Here is a 25950-nt window from a genome sequence, read left to right as displayed (position 1 = left end):
CTTAGAGATTATGCAAAAAGAATCTGCATGATTTAAGTATAGCCTGGACGTGAGGATCCAGAGAGTTCAAAGTCAAAGATGATACCCAAGGTATGGGCCTGAGTGACAGGTAGAATGGTGGTGTTGTCCTAAGTGGTAGAGAAAAGAGGTAGGTTTGTGGGGAAAGATTAGGAGATCTATATTAGCTATGCTGAACTTGAGCTGATGGCTAGACTTCTGTAAGAAGATGTCAGAGAGACAGACTGAGATTCAATTTGGACAGAAGGAGACAGGTCTAGAGTCGAGAAGTAGATCTGTGATTCGTGTGCACAGAAATGGTAGTTGAATTTGTATTTGTGGATGAGATTACCTGGTGATAATATGTAAAGAAAAAAGAGAGACACCAAGGACAGAGCCCTGTGGAGCCCCAATGGAAAGCTGAAAGGGGCATAAGAAGTATCCTCTGAAGGAGGAAGAAGCAATTAGAGAAGTAGGAGGAAAATCTGGAGAGGACTGAAGCCACGGAAGGACAAGAATTTCAAGAAGAGGAGCATGGTCAGTGTCAAAGGTGGTTGACAGCTCAAGGAGGATGAGGATGGTGTACTGGTTCTCAGCTATAGCTAGGAAGAAGTCATTAGAGACTTTGGTGAGAACAGTTTCACTGGAGTACAAAGTGGAAGAAGCCGGATTGGAGAGGGTCTAGAATGGAATTGGAGGAGTGGAACTCCAGGCAACTCCAGGCAGAAACATAGGGTCGCAGTTTCCTTAAAACCTGTTGACTGCCTTACTGTATAAAATAACACTGTAAATGCTTAATATTAAATTACCACTACAGGGAATTCAGTATAATTTACCATTGGTGTTATGGAATAATAAAATATCTTAAATGCTGCTGCATGGAACTTTTTATTGTAGGTCTCTCCAGACATAGTGTTGCAGTTTGTAATTGATATAATATGCTTTAAAAGCCTTTTGTTTTGAATTTTTTTTTAAAAGAGAGTGAACAAGTTTATACCTTTTAAAGCACTTTACAGACATTGACTAATTCATGGTATGAAATCTTATAAAATTGTCAAGTATTAATGCTGTTTTTATTGCAAGAGACATATTAGGAAGAACATGTTAATACACTTTCCTGATATATGAAAATAAGAATAAAAATTGATGCTTGAACATATGGTTGTTTCTTTTACAATAACTTATAAATATAAAATGATATCAAGTGTGCAGAAAACACAGCTTGTTTTTCAGCAAAAATGACTGTTCCATGAAAGGGAATAAGTTCTTCTACAAGAAAACCTATTTCAAGAAACTAAACCATTGATTTTGAAATTCAGCTTCAAAATTACACATGGTGTTACATCAGGAGTCATTTAAGGTCAAATTTCTATAGTCATAACTTCATTGCAGCTCTGTTATTATGCTCTCCATATAAGCACATACCACCTACTTTAAAGTGGACTTGAGTTAAGAACTCTGCCTTTAATCTACATAATGTCAACAATTTTAACTTTTATTCTATTTAATTTTATTTTGATGTTCTTCTGGATAACTGGATGTTTCTTTGAAATAACTGATTTGCTCATGTTACCACAGTCTCCTGTCTCTTCTCTTTTCTCTTCAGGCATGCAGCAGTAAGGTAGACCTGGAGTTTTCAAGTATGGATGATTTAGTGGTTGAGTTGGTGGTTTTCAGGGAGTGGATGACAGGAGATTTCAGGCGTAGGAATCCTTTCTCCTTTGGGGAAATGAAGGAGTGGTACTCACTTTTGTAAGATTTGCAAAAGGGAGCTTTGCTTTGATACACCTTAGAAGCGACTAACATGAAAGAAGTACAAAGTTCTAGTCAAGAGCCAGATCTTTAAACAGAGTCTGTAATTTGCTCCTCCATTTTTTATAGGTCATCAGCTTTTGCACAACCCCGGAATGCTAGTTGTGCTCGCAGACCTGGTAGTTCAAAATATAAATACTCAGCTTAAATGTGGATATGCTGTGTGAGTGCATAAATCTGAATTTTAGGGCTTACAGAACTTGTGAACGTAACCCATTATTTCAGTGTGTCTTGTGTCCCCATCTCGTGGCTGGTCCACATGAAAGAAACAGAGCCTACTACTGCTACCAGATAATACAATGTTCACCAAACGATGGGTCCTGATGAACCAGTGGACTGCCGGAAGATTCTAGATGGGTTGCCATATTTCAGGATTTATTTAAATAGGTGCTGGGAGGTGACAGCAATTCTCAATATAACACAGACTGCTTTTCCTTCAACAGCACAGTGATTTGCTTCCTGGTTCTAAATTTACGTATTTCCATTTTAATTGGTTTTTAAAAATATGTAAGCATACCAAAGTGTTCAAGGACAGCTGTTATTCAATCATCAGAGTAGAGCTCAATACTTTTTGGAGGTAGGGTGTCAGTTTCCAACTTTCACTTCAGAGTAATTGCATAAGTTTGGCATCAGAAATTAAATTATGAGCATTAATAATATGGCTGCTTATCTGCGGTTATCTCCTATGAAACTTTTCAAAGCTGTTGAAAAATGAAAGTAGCTCTTGTATACTATCATTAACAACTGTCTCATATCATCATAACACTTGTGACATTGTAGATTATGCCTGATATTTACATTAGAAACAAAATATGGCCATAGTTATAGACAAGCATCAATGTATATGATTTCAAAAGCTTACATGTTGTGAAAAAAGGAAAAATATAAAATGTGATACAAATGACTGTCGAGGTGAAGTGTTTATGCTGAACATAAACATGGGTGTGCAAACCCAGAAAAGTCTGGGGCTGCTATGCCTTTTACAATTGTGTGCACTACTGTGCTTACTCATTACCATATCTCAGAACTGTTTATCTACTGTGCCTAGTCATGCTAGGAGCTGTCATACAGTCCTGAGGCAAGCAATGTATCTGCTTTAAAAGTTCTCTCCCAGTGTAAAGAATCAACAGTGATGAGTGCATTTAAAAATAGATCCCTTTCTTAAGATGTATACATGCTTCAAATAAAGAATCCAGTGGAACAAACAGTGACCATGCCAGCGGAGAACCAAGTGTGAAAGTGTCAAAATCTGTGATCAAGAGGTATGATGAGAATTCTTGAAAATTTGATTTTGGATTTGTAGGTTCCAGAGAAAATCAAAAACCACAGTGCCTGGCTTGGTCTGAGGTATTAACAAAAGAATCCGTGAAGTCATCGATATTTCTGTAGCATCTGAACACAAGATATCCTAATTTAGTTGATAAACTTGTAAATTGCTTTTTAAGAATAAGTCAGAGGCAACATTGCGGGCATCCTGTCTCAGATCATCAAGGATAATGAAAAACAAAATACCTTGCATGACTAGAGAACAACTTCTGCTTCCAGCAGCTTTTGACCTGTGAAGTCATGATTGGTACTGAAGCTGCCCGAAAACTGGAAACTATCCCACTGCCTGACAACATTGTACACAGAAGAATTTAAGATATGGCTTCTGATATCAAAACACAGGTCTTTGAGAAATTAAGGCTAAGGATATATGCACACTACAACTGGAGGAGTCAACTAACGTGGCTCAAAAAGCCAAGCAGTAGCATTTGTATGGTTTGTGTGAGAGGGGGACTTTAATGAAAAAAAATGGTTTTATTCAGAAAAATTCCAAGTTATGCAATAATGGAGGAAATGTTTTAACTACTAAATGAATTTATAATCACCAGCAATATAAATAGGAAAAACTGTTTGGGCATTTGTACAGATGGAGCTGCTATCATGACAGGGAAATACAGTGCCACTATGAAACACACTAGAGAAGTTGTACTGAATGCTAACACAGTGTACTGCATTGTCCACTGAGAAACTCTGGCAACAAAACAAATGGATGTAGATCAGCATGAAGTTTTTAATAGTGCCATTACAGTAGTAAACTTTGTTAAAGCAAGACACTTGAATTCATGTTTATTTGCTATTTGTGTTCTGAGATGATACTGACCTGCTTCATTCACAAATGTGTTGGTTGTCTCATGGAAAAATTTTGGAATGTGTTTATAAAACTTAAAAACAAACTGCTGTAGTTTCTGTCAGGAGTGAATTCTGATTTGGCACATTGCTTCAGAAATGGTGTTTGAATGGCCAGATCTTGCAGATATCTTTAATGCAGTGAATGCCCTTAATTTATCTTTATAAGGTAATAATACCAATATTCTATTTTTGCAAGACAAATTAAAAGTTTTCCAGAGGAAACTTCACACTTGTTAAATTCTAATTGAGAATGAAGTAACCTACGTTTCCACTTCTTTCAGAATACTTCAATAGCACTGACAACATGTTTGACAGCATCAAATAAAAAACACTTATCAGTACTTCACCAGAAATGTTCATTTTACTTCCCCAAACTGGAATCTGACTGGATTTGGGGTCCAATTTACAGTAAACTCAGAAAATCAGCATTCTCTGGAGAGCAAAGAAGAGAATGAGTTCATTTAATTGTCGTGCATTAGTTTTCTGAAGATGAGATTTCCTTCCCAGTCATTGGAAACTTTGTTTGGGGATTAAATGTGAGTACCCTGCTTTGTCAGAAAAAGCTTTTTCCATTTTGTACCACCTAGCTGTGTGAAAAACAGGTTTTCCATGCTGACAGCAATTAAAACCAAACAATACAACAGATTTCTTGTTGAAAATTATTTTAGACTTTGCCTCTCCAAACTTGCTCCAAGAATTGAAAGGTTTTGCTAAGCCGCTCCAGGTCATCATCTTCTGAATTATGTTCAGTGCTAGCAGTATGAAGCACATAATTTGGCAGAGTCTTTTCATATGTGTTTTTAATTCGTGGCTGATTTTGGTTTCACTGCACCTACTATTTCACTGTTGTATGTTGGAGACAGTAATGTTTTTGTGAAGTTAATACAAAATCAATATTGCTGTTGCAGTTACAGTTCGTGGGTCCAAATACAGTTGGTGGGTCACCTTAATAAAAAAGTTTGGGAACCGCTGAGAGAACAGATGCTCCTTTTGCTCAAGTGATTTAGTTTCATGTTTTTAGCACTTAAGGTCCCGGTTTCAAACCCCACTACACTGACAATTCCCCACTGTTAGGTAGGAAGGTCTCTGTACAGGCCCATAATTTCCTGCATGCCATTTAGAGGTTGAAGTGGGGTACCTTGAATGTAGGCCCAGACAGTCCACAATACATTTGGCATGGATATAAAACTGATGTTTGAGACTGTATATTTTTAAAATAGGGTAGAAAATATAACCTGATTTTAATGACATATTACAACTATATTTAACTAAGTTACAGTGAAGAATATGTCACTGAAATAGTAATTGGACAAGGCACACAATTAGTAATAAATTGGACATATTGCTTTGGAAATTCTCTAGAGAAAGAAAAGGCTCTGGCACCCAAACCTTAAGGCATACAAAGATTGGAGAACAGGCCAGCCTCCTCTTCTCTCCCTGGGAAAAAATCAACTGCAAAATGATAAATATAAGTGAGCACAAAGTGCAGTAGGTTTTGTTGGAATGCATGAATGTGTTGTGCCACTCAATACTGGTTGAGATAAAACAAAGACGTATTTAGTGCAGTGAAAAGATATTTGCACTGTAGACAATTCATGGTGCTGAAAAGAAAAATAGCTCAGTTACCCACAGTCTGGAGTGGAATAAGGTAGATGTTGAATGACAAATAAAATGGGGAGGTTCCTGCTGAGTTGAACAGGTTGACATGTGACAGCCAGGACCGGCTCTAGGCACCAGCAAAGCAAGCACGTGCTTGGGGTGGCACGTTTCCAGGGGCGGCATTCCAGCCATGCTTTTTTTTCGGAAAAATCCACCAATGTACGGAAAAAAAATAATACATGAAGATCAAGCAAATTTCCAGCAGTGTGATAGGAGCGTGACGTGAAAACTATCGTGTCACATCATGACACGGTCACTCATAATGTGAACATGCGTAAATGTGTAAACTTTAACGGTTATTGATTAATTAAATCAGGAATCATGATTACTTGTGTGTACTGTGCCACCCTATTGGCGCCATTCACGCCAATTTCTGTGTCACATCAGTGCCAGTGGTTATAGGGCTAAAATGCTAGGACAAAAACGAAAATGACTTTCTGGTGCTGCTTTCCGGCAACAAATAGAGAAACGTCAAAAAGAATTAGAAAAACTATCTCGTACTTCAAATAAGTATTTTTAAAAAGTCAACCATCAAGGAGAAAGCGCTAAGCAATTCATTGAAAGTGATTATTCATCAACTGATGAAGACCAATCGAACCAAAGATTATCTTTATCAACTGATAAAGATGAACAACAATCCGACCAAAGATTATCTTCGCTATCTGATAAAGACAAACAATCACAATCCATCCAAAGATTTACTTCTTCAGCTGAAAAAGTCCAGAAACGAAGAACTGTTATCCAAATCTAAAACTGAAGAACAATTAATGGAAGGTGGAGAGACTGACACTGGATCGGATCCAAGTATGTGGCCAACAATAATTACTGATACAATGCTAATGATTATTGTGAAAAAAGGTCCTTCAAAACTAGATCCTACATTTGAATATCCATTTAATGAGTTGACTCGTCAATTTATGCCATCCAGTATGAAGAAAAAAATGAAAAATAGGGAACAAATTAATAGATCGTGGTTAGTGTATTCATAGACCAAAGATGTAGTTTTTTCGTTTTTGCTGCAAACTATTCTGTAACTCGGACATTCTTCTGGCAACTGCACGTTTTAGTGACTGGTGAAATTTGCATCAGCATTTGAAAGAACATGAAACATCAAAAAATCATTTACGCTCGTTGACAAATTGGATTGAGCTGTCAAACAGATTATGTTCCGGTACAACAATCGATGTGGTAGAGCAACGTATACTGATTCAGAAATTCTACATTGGCAAGCTGTGTTGGAACGTTTACTGGCAATCATTTATTTCGTAGCCGAACAGTGCCTCGCATTCCGTGGATCCTCGGATATTTTATATGAGAATAACAATGGAAATTTTTTGAAATTGGTTGAGTTATTGGCAAAATTGGATAGTGTTATGGCTGAGCATATACGAAGAGTGAAAGATGGAGAGATTCACTCCCATTATTTGGGTAAAAATACACAAAATGAGATAATACAATTAATTTCTAATAGAGTGCGTAATGAAATTTTATCGGATTTGAAACATGCCAAATATTACTCAGTTATAGTTCTTTTAATTTTTTAGAAACTGGGCGCACCAGAAGACACTAACGTTTTTCATTACAGTGTATAATTGAACCCAAATTGTTTGTAATTGTGATTTTGTTAAAATTAAATGAGTACACTAGTAGGAAATTGTTTTATTTCACTAACTACAAATTCACTGTTTTCATTTTTTTTTATTTTAAACAGTCAAAAAAAAAAGCCATTGCAAAGTGCAAACATGTAAAAGCAAAAAAAAAAAAAGCGGGGTGGCAGCCAAAATTGTTTTGCTTGGGGCAGCAAAAAACCTAGAGCTGGACCTGGTGACAGCTAGGGTATATTTTTAATCATTTCTCTTTATTCAAGTAGGACTAGGTCTGAAATTGAAGAACACATCTTAGTGAACGGGTCAAGTCCCCATATTTATCTGAAAATTGAAAAAACTTTTTTCTAGAGTAAACACTATGAAAACCTACATTAGTAGTGCCTGGTTCAAATCCAGCTCTTCTGGGAAGTAATTGTTACCAGAATCAATCCTGTTTATTAGCAGTATATCACACCAGCATTTGAATCCACCAACTGGGGTGATAAGAAAAGCATAGATTATGACCTCCATAAAATATGTATTTTTTTCACCTGGATGAGCTCTATGCTTCAGAATAAAATTCTTAGAAAAGGGAAATCCAGATTTGAGAAGGCATCTTTTATCAGACTAAGTTAAGCTGATACAAGAGTCGCAGAAGTATTATTGCTGAACAGTTAATTGAACCAATGTAGTCCCTTTTCTGTGAATTGTCTGCAAACACAATTTGAATTATTAGTAATCATTCAACAAACACTTTATGCTAGTATATTTAAGCATATATAGTACTTGTGAGCTATTTACTGTGACTGTCTCTGACAAGTCACAATTTGTTGTTCACAGTGTGTGGTTGGTTACTTAAGCTACATGTTGTTGCCATTTCTTCTCTGTAAATGGATGATTGAAGTTTCATAAACAGAGATCAGGGGGAATATTGAATGCCTATATTTGTGCTCAGTGTACCTTTGTTTACATGCAGATAGGGGTGTTCACATCAAGCACTCCCCAACACTAATGCATATTCAAACCTTTTCGCTCAAGTGTTCATGGAAAAACAACAAAAAGAGGCCACATTGAACAGCAATTCAGAATTCAAGTTAATTTCTCCCCTCTATTTTTTATAGCATGATCAGTTTTTATTAACGTGCACAGTATGAACAATTTTGGCAGCCAGTTGCTGAGCTGCTGGGTAGTATACAATGTGTGGACTAACACAGAAGTGTATGCACAGAGCTCATTATGTTCACAGTCAAGATTAAAGAGTTCAGTTTCTTCTCAGTCTGAGCTCGTAGAGTTTGGGTTTCGCCTAATTCAGTAATTCGTCCAATTTTGTTTTCCAGAATGACAAATCACCAGGGCGCTCTACAAGTCGATCAAGTAACATTTCAAAGGTAAGTGGAATATGTTAAGTTATTTACTTTTATATAGGATTCCAAGTCACAGCAATTTATTAAATGTAATGTAGTATTTTATTCCACTACCCAGATATCCATATTCTGATGTTTCCTTTGTATTCACCAGTTTGTAGTTTTAGGCTGCCATGCTTTCATTGCAATGTAAAACCTGTTAAAATACATAACAATCTTTTTTTTTTCCCACTCAGTATAATACCTTTGGGAAATATGCTGTCATCTTTGGTCTAAGGCAGAATTATTTCTTGCTCAGTTCTAGAATGATGGCACCAAAGTTTACAATATGTTGCAGTTATGATTGTATCAGCATTTGCTATATGAGTCCCATCTACAGGGATTTGCAACTTGCCAGAAATGTGCCAGTGGTGGAATCTCAGATCCCTTTCAGTTTCTTGGGGGCAGTAAGAGAGTGTCTGTTTCAGACTTGGATCCATGGATTTTAACCAACTCTTACGGTTTTGGTTCAAACGTGGCTGAAATCTCAAGTCCAAAATGACAGAAAACAGAGCTAAAGACTGAAATCTCACAAGAGCAGTTCCAAAGGTTTTGGCACCATAAAAGCCAAATCCAAACACTAGCCATAATCTAATTTCAAACCCTATCCTATACCTGATTCAGAGGAACACAGTCTTCAGTCCTTCTCTAACAAAAATGTACAGTGCGCTGGACCCTTCAATAAAAGGTTTTATCCCCATGGCAACATTTGATTTGAAAATGCTTACGCTAGTAATTTTTAAGTTACATGATGGCAGTTCCAAGAAATGCAGGTTAAACAGTTTTTCTGCTCTTGTATAACAAAACTATGGCTTTGATAAAACCACAGTAGTGTATAGTATGATCTCGTCTCTTGTTTCTTTCAGGACTTTTTGTAATGACTCTATTATGTCAAATTCCTTTTTTAGTGAGTTTAATTATAGATTTATAGGAAAAAAATAAAGGAAGTAGTATGTTACTTTCCAGTGTATAATGATCAATATCTGTACTGACCCAGTGGGAGCCCTAACAGTGTGTTGGGTAAACGTTATACAATATCAGAATTAGTATAGTGCCAGTAGCAAAATGCATATTTACCTGATTGTGTCCTATCCTAGAATTGTCTATTAAGTATTGGATCTACATTTGATATAATTTATTCCGATATAAAGCTAAGGGAACTCAACTGATGTAATCATATTTCTTCTTGATTTACATTGATGTAACTGAGATCAAAATCTGGATCTACCCTTTAAAGTATTAATAAATACGCCATCACTCTGTCCAAACTACGTATGTAGGTATCTGCTCAAAAGGCAGCATAATGTTTTGTATCTCTTCTCATCTGCTTCTGTGGCACCTTTTTGTTATGTTTTAAGATCTCCGATAACACAGAAAATTACAGATGAAAACCATTGGTTTAATAACTTGAATGTTATCAGATACCAACCAACAAAAGCCAGGAAATTCAAAATTGAGCCTCAAACTCTAAGTCTTAACTTAGTCTGTCATGCCTTTAACTCATACCATTGGCTAAAAGAAAAGGACCAGTGTTGAATTGTAGAAGGGGTTCTTAGAGGCTTAATTAATGCTTGTAAAATGCTTTGAGATCCTCAGATGAAAGGGGCTATAAAAGTGAAAAGTATTAGTTTTATTATTAATAATAATAACAAGAGCGAGCCCGGGTACCTCTCATAATAGGAGACTGAATTAAATAACAGACACTATTAGTTCTGGCAGTGAAATTACAATTATGTATGTGTTGGTCCTAAGTCTGAATTCCTCACTTTTTAATTTTTGACAAATTCTAAATATTATGTAAACGTAGTGTTATGTGTGTGAATATTAATAGTGTCATTATAGATGGGCCCCAACTGATACCTCAGATGCAAATACTTTTGAACTTTTGGGAAAGTTTGGAGTCAAACTTCACTCTACTACATGCTGAACTGAACTCAAAACCCTAATACTCCCAGACTTCGGGAGGATCCAGAGATTGTGGCTCCGTGCCTCCTTAATTTTGAACCTGTTTAGTTATAATAACTAAATCTATTACAGTTTGCAACACATAGTTGTCTATTTTTCTATCAATGTCAAAGTACATGAGTTACTTTTAAATTATGACAAAGCCACAGCATCAGCAGTTCATAAATAATCTGTAAGGGATTGTAGAAATATATTCAGTGTGTGTCAAGGCAGAACATATCAGCTACTAACATTTCTCTTAAAGTGACCTCTGTGGAGACCAGTTTTTCTGGATGATGATCTTTAAATATGATGTGCACAGCTTACCAATGCAACATTATCCAGACTTGCCCTTTCTTAGGCTGTCTCCTGCTCATCTGTAGCATGATGTCATTCCATTTGACCAGCTACATTATATATTCCACTAATAGGGAATATGATGGAGTATACTTGACAGGGGATGCAATGTTTCCAATTAATTTTCTGCTCCTGAAAACATTTTTTAAAAAGAAAATACATGGCTTTAGAGTGTGGTACAAAACCTAATCTAATTGAAATGATTTCCAAAACAGCACAGTTGTACAGCATATTTTTTTCCTCGAGCAACATTAAAAAACCAAGACTATTTTCATTAAACGTGATCCTGCACCAATCAAAGTCAATTGCAAAGTTCCCATTGACTTCAGTGGTGCAGGACCATACTTTAAGTGAGCTGAACCTCTGACTCTCCATCATAGAGGTAGTATATTCAGTTGAATTAAAGGCAACATCTTGGTAGTACAATAGTTTCATTTTATTGATTATGTATTTGGCAAAATATGTACATGTTCCGCTCATTTTGGATTATATGCTCTAAAAATAGCTGTGTGGACACATTGCAGCTTGGGCTGCCACTTGGGCTCTGGTTTGGGTGGTGGGGTTTGGGCTTCAGTGTCTGAGCTCCAGCCCAAGCCATAACGTCTAAGCACCATCTTACACAGCTGTTTTTAGAGTGCTACCATGAGCCTGCTAGCCTGTAGACCCAGGCTTGGAGGCTTGCTCCCAGATGCAGTACAGATATACACCCGGAGGCCTGTAACTATGTGGAACATGTGTAATTGGTTTAGCTCATCGTGTACTTAACAGTAACAATTCCATATTTTTTTTAATTCACCAAATTCTAATTGAAAAGAGTATGGGAGAGAAGCAGAGAGAGTTACGGGAATTTGAAATATATATATTTCCTGTTAAAATATTTTCTGCTTATAATCCAAAATGAGCTGAGTATGTAAATATTTTGCTTATTTTATATATGAATCCCCAGTAAGAATTTGCTCACTGAAGTATTTTAACCAAGCTATAGGGAAAAGTTATATTCATTAGAAGTTGATTTTTGTACTTGTGATAATCCATGGCTTATACATAAATTAAAACAATAGAGGTGTCAATTTATGAGTGGTTGATAATAAAATAGTTATTGGGAGTAGCGTCAATAAATGTAATGTGCACTTGACTCTAAAGGTTTCCTTAGAAAATGATGTAGGTTTATTGCTGGTGAAAGGTGCCAATTTATAGACCTAGTGAATGAAGTAATTTATCTAGAGGGCAGCAGCAGGGCAAACTTCACACAAATGCTTGCCCAACAACGTGCTCAGTGCTGTACTAGGTGTGACTTTTGCTAAGGGCCAGAAATAGAAGTGGACCCTGAGGCTTGTTGAGTGCAAGAGGGGACAGAGGTAGTCTCACCCACTGTTCCCACTTTCCATTAGAGCCTGACACCTTTTAAGACTTTACATCAGGGATGGGCAAACTTTTTGGCCTGAGGGCCACATCGGTGTGCAAAACTATATGGAGGGCCAGGTAGGGAAAGCTGTGCCTCCCCAAATAGCTTGGCCTCCACCCCCTATCTGCCCCCTCCCACTTCCCACCCCCTGACTGCCCCCCTCAGAAGCCACACCCATCCAACTCCCTCTGTTCCTTGTCCCTTGACCACCCCCTCCCGGAACCCTGCCTCTAACTGTCCCCTGGGACACCACGCTCTGTCCAACCGCCCCCCGTTCCCCGTCCCCTGACCACCCCCCCCACTTGAACCTCTGCCCCATCCAACCGCCCCCTGCTACCTGTCCCCGACTGCCCCCCAGGATCCCCTGCCCCTTATCCAGCCCCCCAGCCCTGGTCCCCTTACCATGCTGCTCAGAGCAGCGTGTCTGGAGCTGTGATGCCCGGCTGGAGCCAGACACGCTGCCACACTGCCCTGCATGAGCGTGCAGCTCTGCCGCCCAGAGCACTGACTGCTTGGCTGCGGTGAGGGGGAACAGCAGGGGTGGGGCCGGGGCGAGCCTCCCCGGCCAGGAGCTCCGGGGCCAGGCAGGACAGTCCCGTGGGCCATAGTTTGCCCACCTCTTCTCTACATCCTTCCACTCAGTTCTCCACTCCAGCTCCACCTTGATCCTGTGGCCTCCGCCTCCATACTAGCTGCTGCTGCTGCTGCATCACCTCCACCATTTCCCCACCCTGGAGCTCTGTGCTAATCTGGCATTCACAGAAGGATAGTTAATGAGGAATGCCTGAAATGCAGGCACCACAGTAGTCTGTGGTGGCCAAAAACGGAGTTACTACGGCTCCTGCATGAGCCCAGCCAGATGTGTGAGGTTCCAGCTGGCTGAGGGGATGCATAAAGGGCTACCAAATGCCTGAGTGTCCTGCACAATGAGTGACATTTAGCAGCTCTGAAATGGTTCAATTTAATAAGTGTTACATGGGAAGTAAGGAGATTTATTTTGTTTAAAGAAAGGATACCAAATAGCAAAATGCTGTTCACTTTCCTCCTTTGCTCATATTAGTAAGTTTTCCATGTCATGAATATCCCACAATCGGAAATGGGGAACAAAAGCCCACTGTGTGCATGAAATGAAGGGCCAGATCCTCAGCCAGTATAAACTGAGATTCAATAAAGTTCACTCCACTGAGTTCAATAAAGCTACAGCTACACTGATTTATACCTGCTGTAGATCTGCCCAAACTGTTTAACTTTCTGCTTCTTTATAACTTCAGTGAGAGGTCTGGTGAAAATTACAAGCTCTGTTCTACTTATTCTGAACACTAATTTTGAAACAAGAAAAAGTCTCTAGTCTTTCAGTGTAGAGCATAACCCTCAAAATTTAAGCCAGTCACTACAGGTCATGTCCAGCAGTCCTTACTCAGGTGAAACTCCATTAATAATAGAATGTGGGATCTTTAAACTTGTGGCTGTCTGTTCAAATCTCATGTTGGTGACAGCTTTTGGTTTCTTCCATCGATTCATTGTTCTCCATAGTATATGAAGGTCCAGTTCCAAGCAGACATATCACAAAACTACTTACCACAATAGGCACCCTTGTGGAAGGCTTACTAGAAAGTCCAAGGAGTTTTTTTTCCTATAGTCTCCCCAAAGTAAACCACAGCCACCGAGATGTAAACAAAGAAACTGTTGAGGCAGGAACAGAAAGATGTAGAAGACCTTTTTGTGTTCAGTTGAGGAATGATGATGTGTGCGATACTGGCTAGACTTCAGGAGAGAAACATTGGTGGAATGCTATCTGAGGTCACTGACAAGAGAGACGCTGGTCTTTTGTCCATTTAGGATCCAAGCCCCGGCATTTTATTTTGGCACTTCCCACCCCAGGCTAGTAAGTATTATCATTAGACAGAGAGAGAGATGTAATTTTTTTATTACAATATTTTTAATCAAACCTATGGAAATATCTCATTGTGTTTCAAAGATGAAAATTGTATTTTGGCTTTTGGGGGAGGGAATTGGAGAGGAAAAGTCATTCTTATTTTATCCCAACCATTTTGCTTATCCATCTGTTTTCTTTCAATGCTGCTTTTTGTAAATCTGCCAAGGAGTGCTCTGGATGTAGCCACAGAGCTTATTTTAAACTTGTGAAGTAATCTTCACGTCACTTGGTGCACTTAGTTTGGAGAGGAAGAAATACTATCCTAGGCTTAGAAGGCAGTTCATTGTTAATTTTTCCATTTCATATGCTCATCCACATTTCATACTCTTCTTGATTGCTGTTTGTTGTCCTTTCTGACAGAAATGGATCACTAATGTGTAACAGTTGTCACTAACATTTTGAAAGATACTTCTATGACCCCGAACACTTAAGCATTTGGGCAAACAATGGGGGAAGGTCTGATTTTTGCAAAAGAGTTATTAAAAATCAAGTAGAGGATAATCTACACATGGAACTAATGCTGTCTATCTGCCGTAATCCTCCAGTTTCAATCTGTAGGTTTGCACAGTATTGATGCCTGTGGTCAACTGTGGTTGGTTTCAGGGAAAATCCATCGGGCAGGTTAGTTCACTTGTTGCACTTGTAATAGATTTGGCCTATCTTCTAGTGCCCTTCTCCTTTCAGACCAAGTTTTATCCTGCCACATCAGCTCACTGCCTATGTTTCTCAAGGAATCCTGGGAAACTATCTTCAGCTAGGGTAGTTTCTGTAACTGAGTCGTCTCATTAAACACATTCCCACCCATTAATGTCTCTTATTGCAAACTCTGTGCAAGAATAGTAGTCCCTTCCTGAGATCAGTCTCACACACCATAACAAGGTTTCCTGGTTCTTTCCTTAGAGCCTTAGCCCTCAAGGGCTCCCCAAACAGTCTGTCTTCTTGTCTGTTTGGGTTTCTGGAGAAGTTCCTTTCAGCAGTAGCTCCAGTGGCAGTCCATTCCCAAGCGCTTCGTCTACCAAATGTAATCCATTCTGGTCAATTTCACGTCCATAGGATTTGAAAATTAGTCAAGTTCACGTTTTCAGATGTTTACCTCTGAAATTCAGGGTGTTGTAACCGTGCGGAGTCTTGACTAGGGATGTAAATATCTGTTAAAAAGGTTAACCATTTAAATAATTAAAATTGTGTTGTTTAATGGGTTAACCAGTTAAAGGGAGAGGGGCTGGAGCTGCTCTGGCCGGCTGGCCCACGTGGCTGGGGATTAATGGTTAGGGTCAGTTAACCGGTAAGACTAAAGTTTACCAGTTAACCGTTAAACCGTTTAGTATTTTACATCCCTAGTCCTGACCCCTAAGGGGGCTGTGGCGGGCTCACAAAGCTGTTGTTGGGAGGTCGTGGGATTGCCACACTCACTTATGCAGCTGCAGACGGTTTCTGGAGGTGGTGGTGGGTCTGTGCTGCTGAGAGCGCCCCAGCCCAGAAGCTCCTAACTGCTAGTCCCAGCTGGGTTGGGGAGGGACAGGACTTGCTTTCCCCCTGCACGTTCTCAGGGGGAAATTAGACCCACCTCTATACTCGGTACTTCCCCCATGGGGCTGGGAGCAAGCACCCTGCTTCCAGAGCCTTTCACTGCTGCCTCCCTCCCTGCCAGGGCCTTTCAGTGCTATGTGTAGCTACACACTGCAGTGTGGTTGCAGCCTGCTTTTCACTGAGGTGTACGTGTACCCTACTCTCTGCCGCAAATGTGGACGAGGACTATTCCAATTGGTTGATGGTCTTTTTAACCATGTGAAATAACTATGTTTAATTTCTGTAGCACTTCTGAAGGAGGCTTAGTAGTACTCTAGATTTTTCTGTGTACTGCTAGGGTTGCCAGATATTCACTACCACGGGTCACCTGCATGGATAAAGAAGGAAAGGCTAACGTTAAAGTTGTTTTTTTTTATTTTTCCATTACCTGTCATCTCAGGGAAGGGAACTCCGTGAACATCAGTCATGCATAAAGATGTTCGACGCCTTTTGTCTCACTGAAATGAGTTTCAGTGCACTACTATTTCTGTCTGAAGACCTGAGTCTCATTACAGCTTGCAGACATTTAATGATTGAATAGAGAAGAATTATTAGGTCATTCACAGCAGGCACCAGCTGTTGCTACCTGAGTTCCTTTGCAAGTAATTATCAAGTTCAAGCAAAGGATTGCACATAATCTCACAGATATACTTATTGGAATATTGCCTGTTTTTCATTTTAAGCACATCTATTGCTATCACAGGATGTATAGCATGTGAGTACAACTAGATTACTCAGGTTAAAGTCAAGTCTACAGGTAAATGAAATATTTGAGGGGAGGGAAAAAGGGGAAATATTCTTAAGTGAGTTTATCAATGTTTTATTTTGAATATGAAACTTTTTATAATTTCACGAAGTATTTGCCCAGTTATGTGAATTGTTTAACATGGTACCATTATGAATGAAAATGGACTCATTTTCAGGATTAAAGGATATTTTTCAAAGAAAAATGGCCAACTTTGAGTGTCGGAGACTTTGCCTTGAAGACATTTCAAAATTCATATTTTTGCATGTTTTTATGTTAAAACACTCATTTCACCAGGTTTCATAGGAAAGTAGAATGTCAGGGATGTAAAATAATGAGAATTATATTGAAAATTTTAGTGTGAAAATGTGCAAAAGAATTTTCACCACTTTAACAAAGCATTAGTCAAGTATTTTTAGGCTCTAGTCAAATTTCATTGTTACCCTTTGCTCTGTGGTGTCTTTCACTGCAACACATTTGATAAGGTCTTTTCTGAGTAGCTTTTCTGTCCATGTTACTTACACAAAAGGTCAACTTAATTTTTTTTAAATATGGCAGTAGCTAGTTTCATTTTAAACAACTGTAAGTTTTTCCCTTCTTTATCTCACTCTCATCTCTATCTCTCACACAATCACATATATTTATATCTTTGTTTCGGTCTATTGCTTACTCTGTTAGTTCATTTTGCAGACTCTTGATGAGAGACTGCTGCATTGTCAAGAACACTGTAGATATGCTCCATCACAGAGGTAATTAATCAGGTTATTATGTGATGTAAGGATCCAGAAAATTAGAGGGGAGAAGATTAGCATTGGTTGTAGTAATCGTCACTAGGACTCTGGAGGTGAGTTTAAAAACATAACAACTTCGTTTATGCAGAGATAGAAATTCATTTCCTGAGTGTAACTGAAAATGTAGAAGCAAACTGGTGAGGAAGAATTTCACATTAGTCTAGTTCCACAGAACTTCAGACACCAAGCACTTGAGCAGGATATCAAGACACTGAAGCAAAAAACAAACTCAGAAGCTAATTATACCCAGAGGCCACAACAGTTTCTAACTGCTACTGGAAATATAGCCTTATAGGGCCTAACGGTTGAGGGCAACTACATCTGTGTTTCCCCTCAGTGGTCCAGCCTTTCTCAGGCTTCTGGCAACTGTGGTTGTTGCCTCTCTTGGATGGAGACATGTCTCTCTCCTGCCTGTAGTTCCAGGCTGAACAGTTCCCTGCTTTCACTGTGTTATTCCCAGTAAAATACAGACTGTCTAAACAGGCTTCTTTTGCCTTCTCTTCAGAGACTAAAAACAGTGTAATTGCTCACAGATATAAGTTACCACACAACTCTTTCTAAGCAAGCATATTTTATTCTTAAGATAAAAGCAATACAAAGAAAATATTTTCAAACAATTAAAGAACCTATACATGTGATAGTAAGCTTACCAGAGATCACCCCCCAACTCCAGCAGGAGTAGTCGTTAAGCCCCCAACCAGGGGTTTTCCTGTGGTTTAAAGTTCATCACACCTCTTTGCTCTGAACAAAAACCCAGTCCTATGGGGCTGCAGTAGACCAAAGTCCTTCCAATACTTCCTTAAACATTGGGGCCCTCTGTAGACTGGAGGTCCCGTCTGTTTGCTCGATCCAGGGAGAAGGTCGTGAGTCAGTGTAAACTCGGGTTGTTTATCCCAATGTCCTTTCTTTGTCTGCTGGTGTTTAGATAATCCCTCTTGGATCTTTGAAGAGACCACAAATAGATAATCAGCCACACAGTGGGTCCCCTCCCCAGAATGAAGCTTGAAAGAGTTGATAACCAAAGGAATTACATTAGCGCACACACCCCCTCCAATAAAATTTACATCCAATAATACATAAACAATTGCATGTTTAATACAATAGACCCCAAAGGGATTAAACTTAATTCAATAAGATTTGTCCAGGATTTTGCAGAAAATTGCTATCTGTCACATAGGGTAAGTTTTCACTAGTACAAATAGTGTGTCCTTTTCTGTGAGAGAGCTCACATGAGATAACGGGCTCATTGTGAAATCCAAGCACACACAAGGCAAAGCAGTAGCTTTACTTCAGTGTAGATGATTGAGTAAACCCTAGTATTTTGCAGCTTGATCTCTGTTAGCTTTCTCTTTGTAAAAAGCACATGGGGAGAATTCTTGGCCCCATGAAAGACAATGGGAGTTTTGCTATTGACTTCAGTGGGCCCAGGATTTCATTAGTCTTTTGTTAATTAATGAAGACACAGCATTCCTAATAAGCCTTTTGCAGATGCCACAGTTAAGAAGTGTGCACAGCTACTCTAACTCTGCCCTCCTTACACTGCATTAATTGTCCGTCAAGATACATTCCTTGGTTTCTGTAGTAAGAGGCACACTTTAAAGGGGGGCAGGATGTGAAATCTGTTTTACTGCATTTGTCTTTTGAATTCCCTTTGTAAGGCAAGACCAAAAGAGTGCTTGTTTTTACAACATGTGGATGTGTGGTGCTTGTGGGGTTAGAATGAGGAGGAAGGAAGGGTTAGACCTGCTTTGCGGGCAATGAGTGTACTTTCCCCACAGCTTTGCAATAATAGACTGTAAACTGTTAGGGACAGGGACTTTTTATGTTATGTGTACAGTGCCAAGCACAAGGGAGTCTCGATTATGGCCCCCAGGCGCTACCATATTACCAATACATAAGAAAACACAAAATAATTCGGAATGCAAGGGGTGGAGATATCCAGATTTGGTTTGTATTTTTTTTTCTGCCTGGTGCTTGTATGTGTGTAGGCGAATGTGCTACTCTTTTAATTATGCGGGGGGGCGAGGGGGAGTTGGGACAGTATTTTTAACTCTTGGGAAGGGCGGATAGTTCCTAGGATTGACATTCTTTTAAGTGCCTTTATTTAAATCTAAATAAATAAAGTATCTAGCCTCTTACCACTGGAGAGTATATTTCTCTTCACTGCCTATGTTGTTTCTCCGTGTCTATTCTTTGTCTTCCTAAATGTCTGAATTATTTAAGGGGTATGATGATGTGAGAAAGATCTGATGGATTCATTTCTTTCCATTGTGGCTATCTGGAACAAATCTTGTCTTAGAAATATAATCCTCTGAGGATATGTTTATGTATGTGTTTGTGAGACTGACTGGTTGTACTAAAATGCTTCTTGGGAGAAATGCTTCTAACACATTGTAATTATCTTTCTGCATGTTCACTATAATTCAAGTGCCCCTTAGTTAGTGACGGAAGCTATATGCTCTCCATGCAGAAAGTCTTAAAAATTCCCTGATGGGAGGTGCTTATTTTCCAATTAAAAGAAATTCAGACTCAAAGTAAATTGTCTGATTTTGCTCAGCTCGGTTACTTTTCAAAAGCCCAACACAGGCAGAAGAATGCTCTTTCTTTGGGAACCTATTATAGGGTCTGTCATATAAAACTCAGTTGAGTTACAGTTGGAGGGAGGGAGAAAGATGAAGTGTGGTAATACTCATTGCCTGCTTTAGAAGGTGGAGAACAGTAACACTCAATGGACAGAGACTGAAAGAGGGAATTGATTTTTGGTGTATCTTTATCATCTTTATCCTCACCTTATCTAATATTTTTGTCACCAGATATCTGTCAATTTTGTCTCTTCTTGTGATATTATAAACAACAAGAAAAGGGGCACTGGCATGTCAAAGACATATCTGCTAAATGTTTGGATTAATGATTAAATTAAAAATGCCAAATTACTGACCTCACATGATTTGGTATTTTGAAGCATCTGTCCTAGATACTTGTTTTAGAGGAATATTTGTAAAGATTCACTATATACCCGGTTACACACTGCTTTCTATCTAAGGGGTTAAAAAAATGGTACAAGTAGAATTCACTAATGGAAGTTTTGTGGTTTTTTTTTAATAGTTTACAGTCTATTCTACCCATCCTAAGTTAGAAGTATGAAGAGCCATTTCATTCCTTCAATCAAAGCTGAAGAGTCTTCCGCCTGGGTTTTCAAATTCTTAGTTTACCCTCTATATAGCACTCTGAGGTGCAAGTGTGAAGCATACCATAGCACAATATAAATGGTTGATTTACACAATAGAAGCAAAACTCAAGATGCCATGCATAATGTAGTTTTTCTCTAGCTGCAAACAGCACATTTCCCTAACAGTGCAGCTATCCGAGAATGCGCAGTACACGCTATCAGAATGTATAATTGTAGCAAAGTGGTCGTGATAGTGTTAACTGGGTTACCTAGTGTATTATGGGATGGAGGTAGGCTCTGCCCCTCCTTTACTTCGCCTTTTAGTGAGGGGGCATTTTCCCAGCACTGTGGTGTGATACAGTTAAATAAGGCAGCAAGTTTCCACCCTGCAATTCTGTGAATAGACTTATTTTGGTTGCTCTGAGCAGTCTCTTTATGAAAGTAACCACTACTGACTTAGATTTTAGAAAAGAATATGTATTTTTCACAGAACTGGGAGTGTTCTTTAAAAAAAAAAAAGTATCTATAGTCACATCGGGCAGTTGATAGGCTGGCCTGCTGCATCTGCTCACTATCAATTGTAGGATTGGGGTTTATGATTAGAAATATTTAATCCCACATATCTTAGTACAGTGGCAGCATGTAGCTGGTAATTGGCCCTTGTTTGTGATTCTTAATAGGCCTTTCCAAATTTTGCACTAATCCTTTGAATGGCTAATCTATTCTGTGACTTTTCAAAGGGCTATGTTCCATCTTTTTTAAACATAACTCACAGTTGAGCCCGATGGGGATAATGCATAAATCTGAGGTATAATAAGGCCCTTATTTAATCAAATGTGTAAGAGAGCGAGTATATCCTATACCTATGTAGTAACGGTTTATGGCTTCTTAAAAAAACAAAAATGTATAAATCTTAAAATGTCATTATGCTTCAAAAGCTGGCTTCAGTTATTATTATGTTTACAAAACCAGCATTAAAATACATTAGAGTAAATATTAGCTTAGTCACCTAAATGATAACTCCTGCTGATAAACAGAACAGTTAATATCAAAAAGTATGGAGTAGACCTGGAGTGTAGCTCGTATTAAACCATTATAACTCTAAAACTCCTATGCTGACAAACACATTCTTAGAAAAATAACCTGTTCTTGCAAACATTAATAAAGCATATGTAGTTAAAATTAGATGCAGCAACATTCAAAACTATTGCTGTTTGTTTTCCTGTTAGATGTAAATATTAGAATTTGTTCAGAAAACACACAGTGGCTGTTTGTAGAATGTACTATTTACAGTAAGTTCACAACGTGTATGACAACAGCATTTGTTTTCCTAAGTCTCTGCCTGATGGTTGAACTTCTCAATAAAATTGCGTTGAATATGTTTCAACTTCAAGGGCCTACCAGTATAGAATAATGAATTTTTCAATTTATTTTTGGTTACACTTGACCTGTTTTAAACTGCTAATCTAGTGAAATGGGGTGTGTGTGTGTGTTTGAAAAAATACTATGCATTCTGCTGTACAGATTGTTTTATGTAATCAAAATGCCTAGTTTATCTTGAACATACAAACAATAGTTTATCACTCAATTGAAGTTCATGCAAGTTGGCGACATGTACTCACACATCTAAACCAAACTCTGTTTGTGTGTGTGTGCGCGTGTGTGTGTGTGAGAGAGAGAGAGATTTTATACACACACACACACACACACACACCTTAAAATAATATGCTTCTTGTCTAGATACTTTTAGAGAAAAAGATGATACCCTGAGCTATAAGACTATATACATAGCCCTATGTATCAAGCAGTCCTGGTAGCATCAGAGTAACCATGATGCATAGGTTGTTTGAGTTATGTAAAATGTCCCGTTTTCAAGCAGGCTTTTGAATGATAATCCAATGAATTGACGGTTTGGTCTGCCTATCCCTAACATACTTTATTGTATGCACTTTTATCAGATTTGATGTGCCTATTTCATTGTTGAGCAATATGGAAAATATAAGGTCCCAGTCCTGCTAAGTGGTGGTTTTCCCTGTACAGAGTCCTATTGACCCTCTGATGATCCCAACAGTGACTCAAGAGCATGAGTACAAACCTCAGGACATACTGTTAAAAATTAGGGCACAAACCCCAGATTGGTTGAGTTCTAAACTTAGATTTCACCAACCAATTGCACCAAGTGCAAACTCCTCAGACACTTTAATAGCCTTAAGGTGGAGTCACAGATAGTCCCCTGGGTACTCTGGTCTGTCCTGCCTCCACCCAGGTGAGTGAATCTCAGTGATGCATGGTCCCTTACTTGAACAATCACAGCAATATTCTGGTTACTCCTAAGCTCAAAGGACCAGTCACTTGCTCCAGGTCAGTTGCATATTAGATCTCTCATCAAAGACAATGCTTGTAACCAATCCTATCGTAACCTATATGAAGATATATTAAATAGGAAAAGGAAACTAGAGAGTTATTTACAAGGTTAAAGCAAGAAACATAAATACGCAAATGAGTTATAGCCGTACATCTCAAAGGGTAATATAGGCTTTGGTAATCAACAAGCTCTATTTGTCCTTTAGGGCTAACCCAGGATAAACAGCTGGGGATCTCTTGCTTATGTCTAGAAACACCTTGCACACCCAGAGTCCAAGAAGCAGAGAGATCCTTAGTTCCTTTGGCTTAGAGTTTTTATCCCCCTTGTACCATGTGTGCTGAGGTGCAAACTCAGCTGATGGAAGGAGTCCACTCGCATGACTCACCTTCACGGGGATGAGGGGAGAAAAGCAATAAGTGTCTTCAGTCCTTTTGCAGACCGTATCTCAGTCCATATGTAGGCAGTTTCCAGTTGTAAGATCCAACCCTAGCCCAGCTGGTATTGCTGGGTCTCCTCTTTTGGAAGGAGCAGCTCTTCACACTAATTACTGTCCCTCTCCTGTATGGCAATTCACAATACAACCACTCAAATATTACATTATAATATTACAAAGGAAATTAATGCATGCAGCAAGTCACAAACATTCAATAGTCTAAACTCTTTCTTATCATTCTAATACCTACTTTATCAAATGTGAACCCACAAGTGAGCCAAACTGATTCTAGCTATGTAGCTGTCAGTGTCCAGCTGAGACATGGGGACCACTGCATAAGCTGGCATCTGGCTAGCCGGCATCACAGACCCCAAAATGTTTTGCTGCATTCTGTGATACAGTGCTGTCTCTTTAAAAATGTGGCAGCCCCATAATTCTTACGACATTTTGCCTTATTGGAGCATTGAGATCCTTTCACATAGTTATTTTCAAGATTTGGTAGCCCCTTTGCCCTCTCTTCTTTTAAATAAAAGAATAAAGTATTCTTGAACAGAGAACATAGCACTGTTCAGATATGTTCTTTCCTTTTTATAATCCCAGATAGGGGAACTTCCTCAATCTGCATCCTCAGAAGTACAAAAGATCAAAAAAGAAGTAGATGAAATACAGCTTTCTGTTGTGGGAGACAATGTGCCTGCAAGAAGCTCAGCTTATAAAAGTATTTTGAGACTTTAAGAAAAGTCTTGCAAACAGAACTGTTTGTCAGAATATTTGCCCTCCATGGAAGGGAAAATCCTCTTGATGACTTTTGAAGAACGGCTACTCTCCACATTAAACTAAAATGCACACAGAATCAGATAAAAAGAAAGACAGAATAGTGTTCACTTAATATGCATTATGAACAACTTGATAGTATACATTCAGCAGTTATGCTCTAGCTTGGGCAGGCTTGTGTACTTACAATTTAACACAACTAAGACAAATTATACCCAACCAACGCAGGTTAGAAAATATTTTCTGTGAAATACCATTTTATGTCACCATTTTGACTCTTGTGGAGTAGCCAAGCCTGATTTTACTCTCATTTACATGGATGTGGTTCACAAAACTCCACTGTTTTCTTTGGTATTACTCCTGATTTACATAAATGTACCTATCAACAGAATCATGCTCTGGGCACCCTTATTAGTCACACTGGTCCCACAGGCCACCTGCTTAGAGAAATCTCACTGAAGACAATGGCAGTGTTGTGGAAGGAGAGTTTGCAGGACAGGGCCTTTGTTTCTATATGTACAATTATGATATTGTTATGGCTTTCAGAGAAGCAAATGCTGTCGTTAAGATACAAAATGGTTTCTTCATAACCCCATAATGTCTCTCTCCCCCCGACCCCAGATTTCCCAGAAATGTTTCTGTTGGGCTGAGCTTTCCCATGCGTGGTCTCTGTCCTAAGGTGAATATGTGTTTTCAAAAGTGTAAGTGAAATCCTTGTAGCTGTTTCTAAGGAAGAGAGAGTCAGAGGGATATATCTGAGGCACATTGCTAATGGAAGACCTGGGGTGGTGCAGCTTATGCCTGACCCTTTGTCTCCGGGCAGTGCTCAAAGGCAGTCTAGCCGTGTGGGAGTATCTGTAGATCGAGGCACATTCCAACTCGAGTAAGGATATCAAATCTGATTCCACTCTCAACCTCAGGAGAAGCCATGGGAGTTGTGATGCCTCAGATCCTTCCCTCTGGGGAATTCTTTCCTGCTCTCCTCTTTCTCTGAGGGCAAATAAATTACCGCAGTCCTTGAAAGGCTGCAGTTTACTTCCCACCTCTCACACAAACAGCCAGCAGTAGGAAGGGAGAAGCCAAGGTTTTGCCCCTCCCTTCTACTCACAGAAGCGTATCCAGAGAGCAGATTTGCACTCCTCACCAGACCCAGATCCAAGATCCATGTGGGACTTATTAGGCCAAGTAGGAGACTATAAGACTATCACAGGGTTCAAAAAGAGCTAGATAAGTTCATGGAGGATAGGTCCATCAATGGCTATTAGCCAGGGTGGGCAGGGATGGTGTCCCTAGCCTCTGTTTGTCAGAAGCTGGGAATGAGCAACAGGGGATGGATCACTTGATGATTACCTGTTCTGTTCATTTCCTCTGGGGCTCCTAGCATTAGTCACTGTCAGAAGACAGGATATTGGGCTAGACGGATCTTTGGACTGACCCAGTATGGCTGTTCTTATGTTCTTATGAGGGTCGGGAAAGGGCTTTAGTTCCCCTTACTGCCTTACATGGCTTAGGCCTGGTCTACACTGGGGGTGGGGGAGGGAGGATTGACCTAAGATACGCAACTTCAGCTACGAGAATAGTGTAGCTGAAGTCGACGTATCTTAGGTCAACTTACCTCGCGTCCTCACGGTACAGGGTCGGCTGCCACCACTCCCCCATCAACTCCGCTTCTGCCTCTCACCGTGGTGGAGTACAGGAGTCGACGGCAGAGTGGTCAGGGATCGATTTATTACATCTACACTAGACGCGATAAATCAATCCCCGATAGATCGATCACTACCCGCCGATCCTGCAGGTAGCGTAAACATACCCTTAGTAAAACAAGGGTAT

The 25950-nt window shown here is 39.3% G+C and overlaps 1 protein-coding gene across 15 annotated transcripts in view; it reads left to right on the top strand.

The window, feature by feature from the left end:
• Positions 1 to 25950, top strand: part of MARCHF1 (membrane associated ring-CH-type finger 1) — a 493572-nt gene that overhangs the window by 371446 nt on the left and 96176 nt on the right. For 14 of the 15 annotated variants that reach the window (XR_012668126.1, XM_048847590.2, XM_048847586.1 and 11 more), the window contains one exon: positions 8567 to 8617. The exons of the other annotated variant lie outside the window; for it this stretch is intronic. Coding sequence is in view for 13 of the 14 variants with exons in the window: in XM_048847590.2 (XP_048703547.2) it covers positions 8567 to 8617 (51 nt within the window). In the remaining variant the exon portion in view is untranslated. The remainder of the gene's footprint in view (positions 1 to 8566; positions 8618 to 25950) is intronic. 15 annotated transcript variants of the gene reach the window in all.

Source organism: Caretta caretta, chromosome 4, assembly GCF_965140235.1.
Source record: "Caretta caretta isolate rCarCar2 chromosome 4, rCarCar1.hap1, whole genome shotgun sequence".
NCBI lineage: Eukaryota > Metazoa > Chordata > Testudines > Cheloniidae > Caretta > Caretta caretta.
The sequence above is the reverse complement of the archived record's forward strand: the minus strand, read 5'-3'. Positions and strand labels throughout refer to the sequence as shown.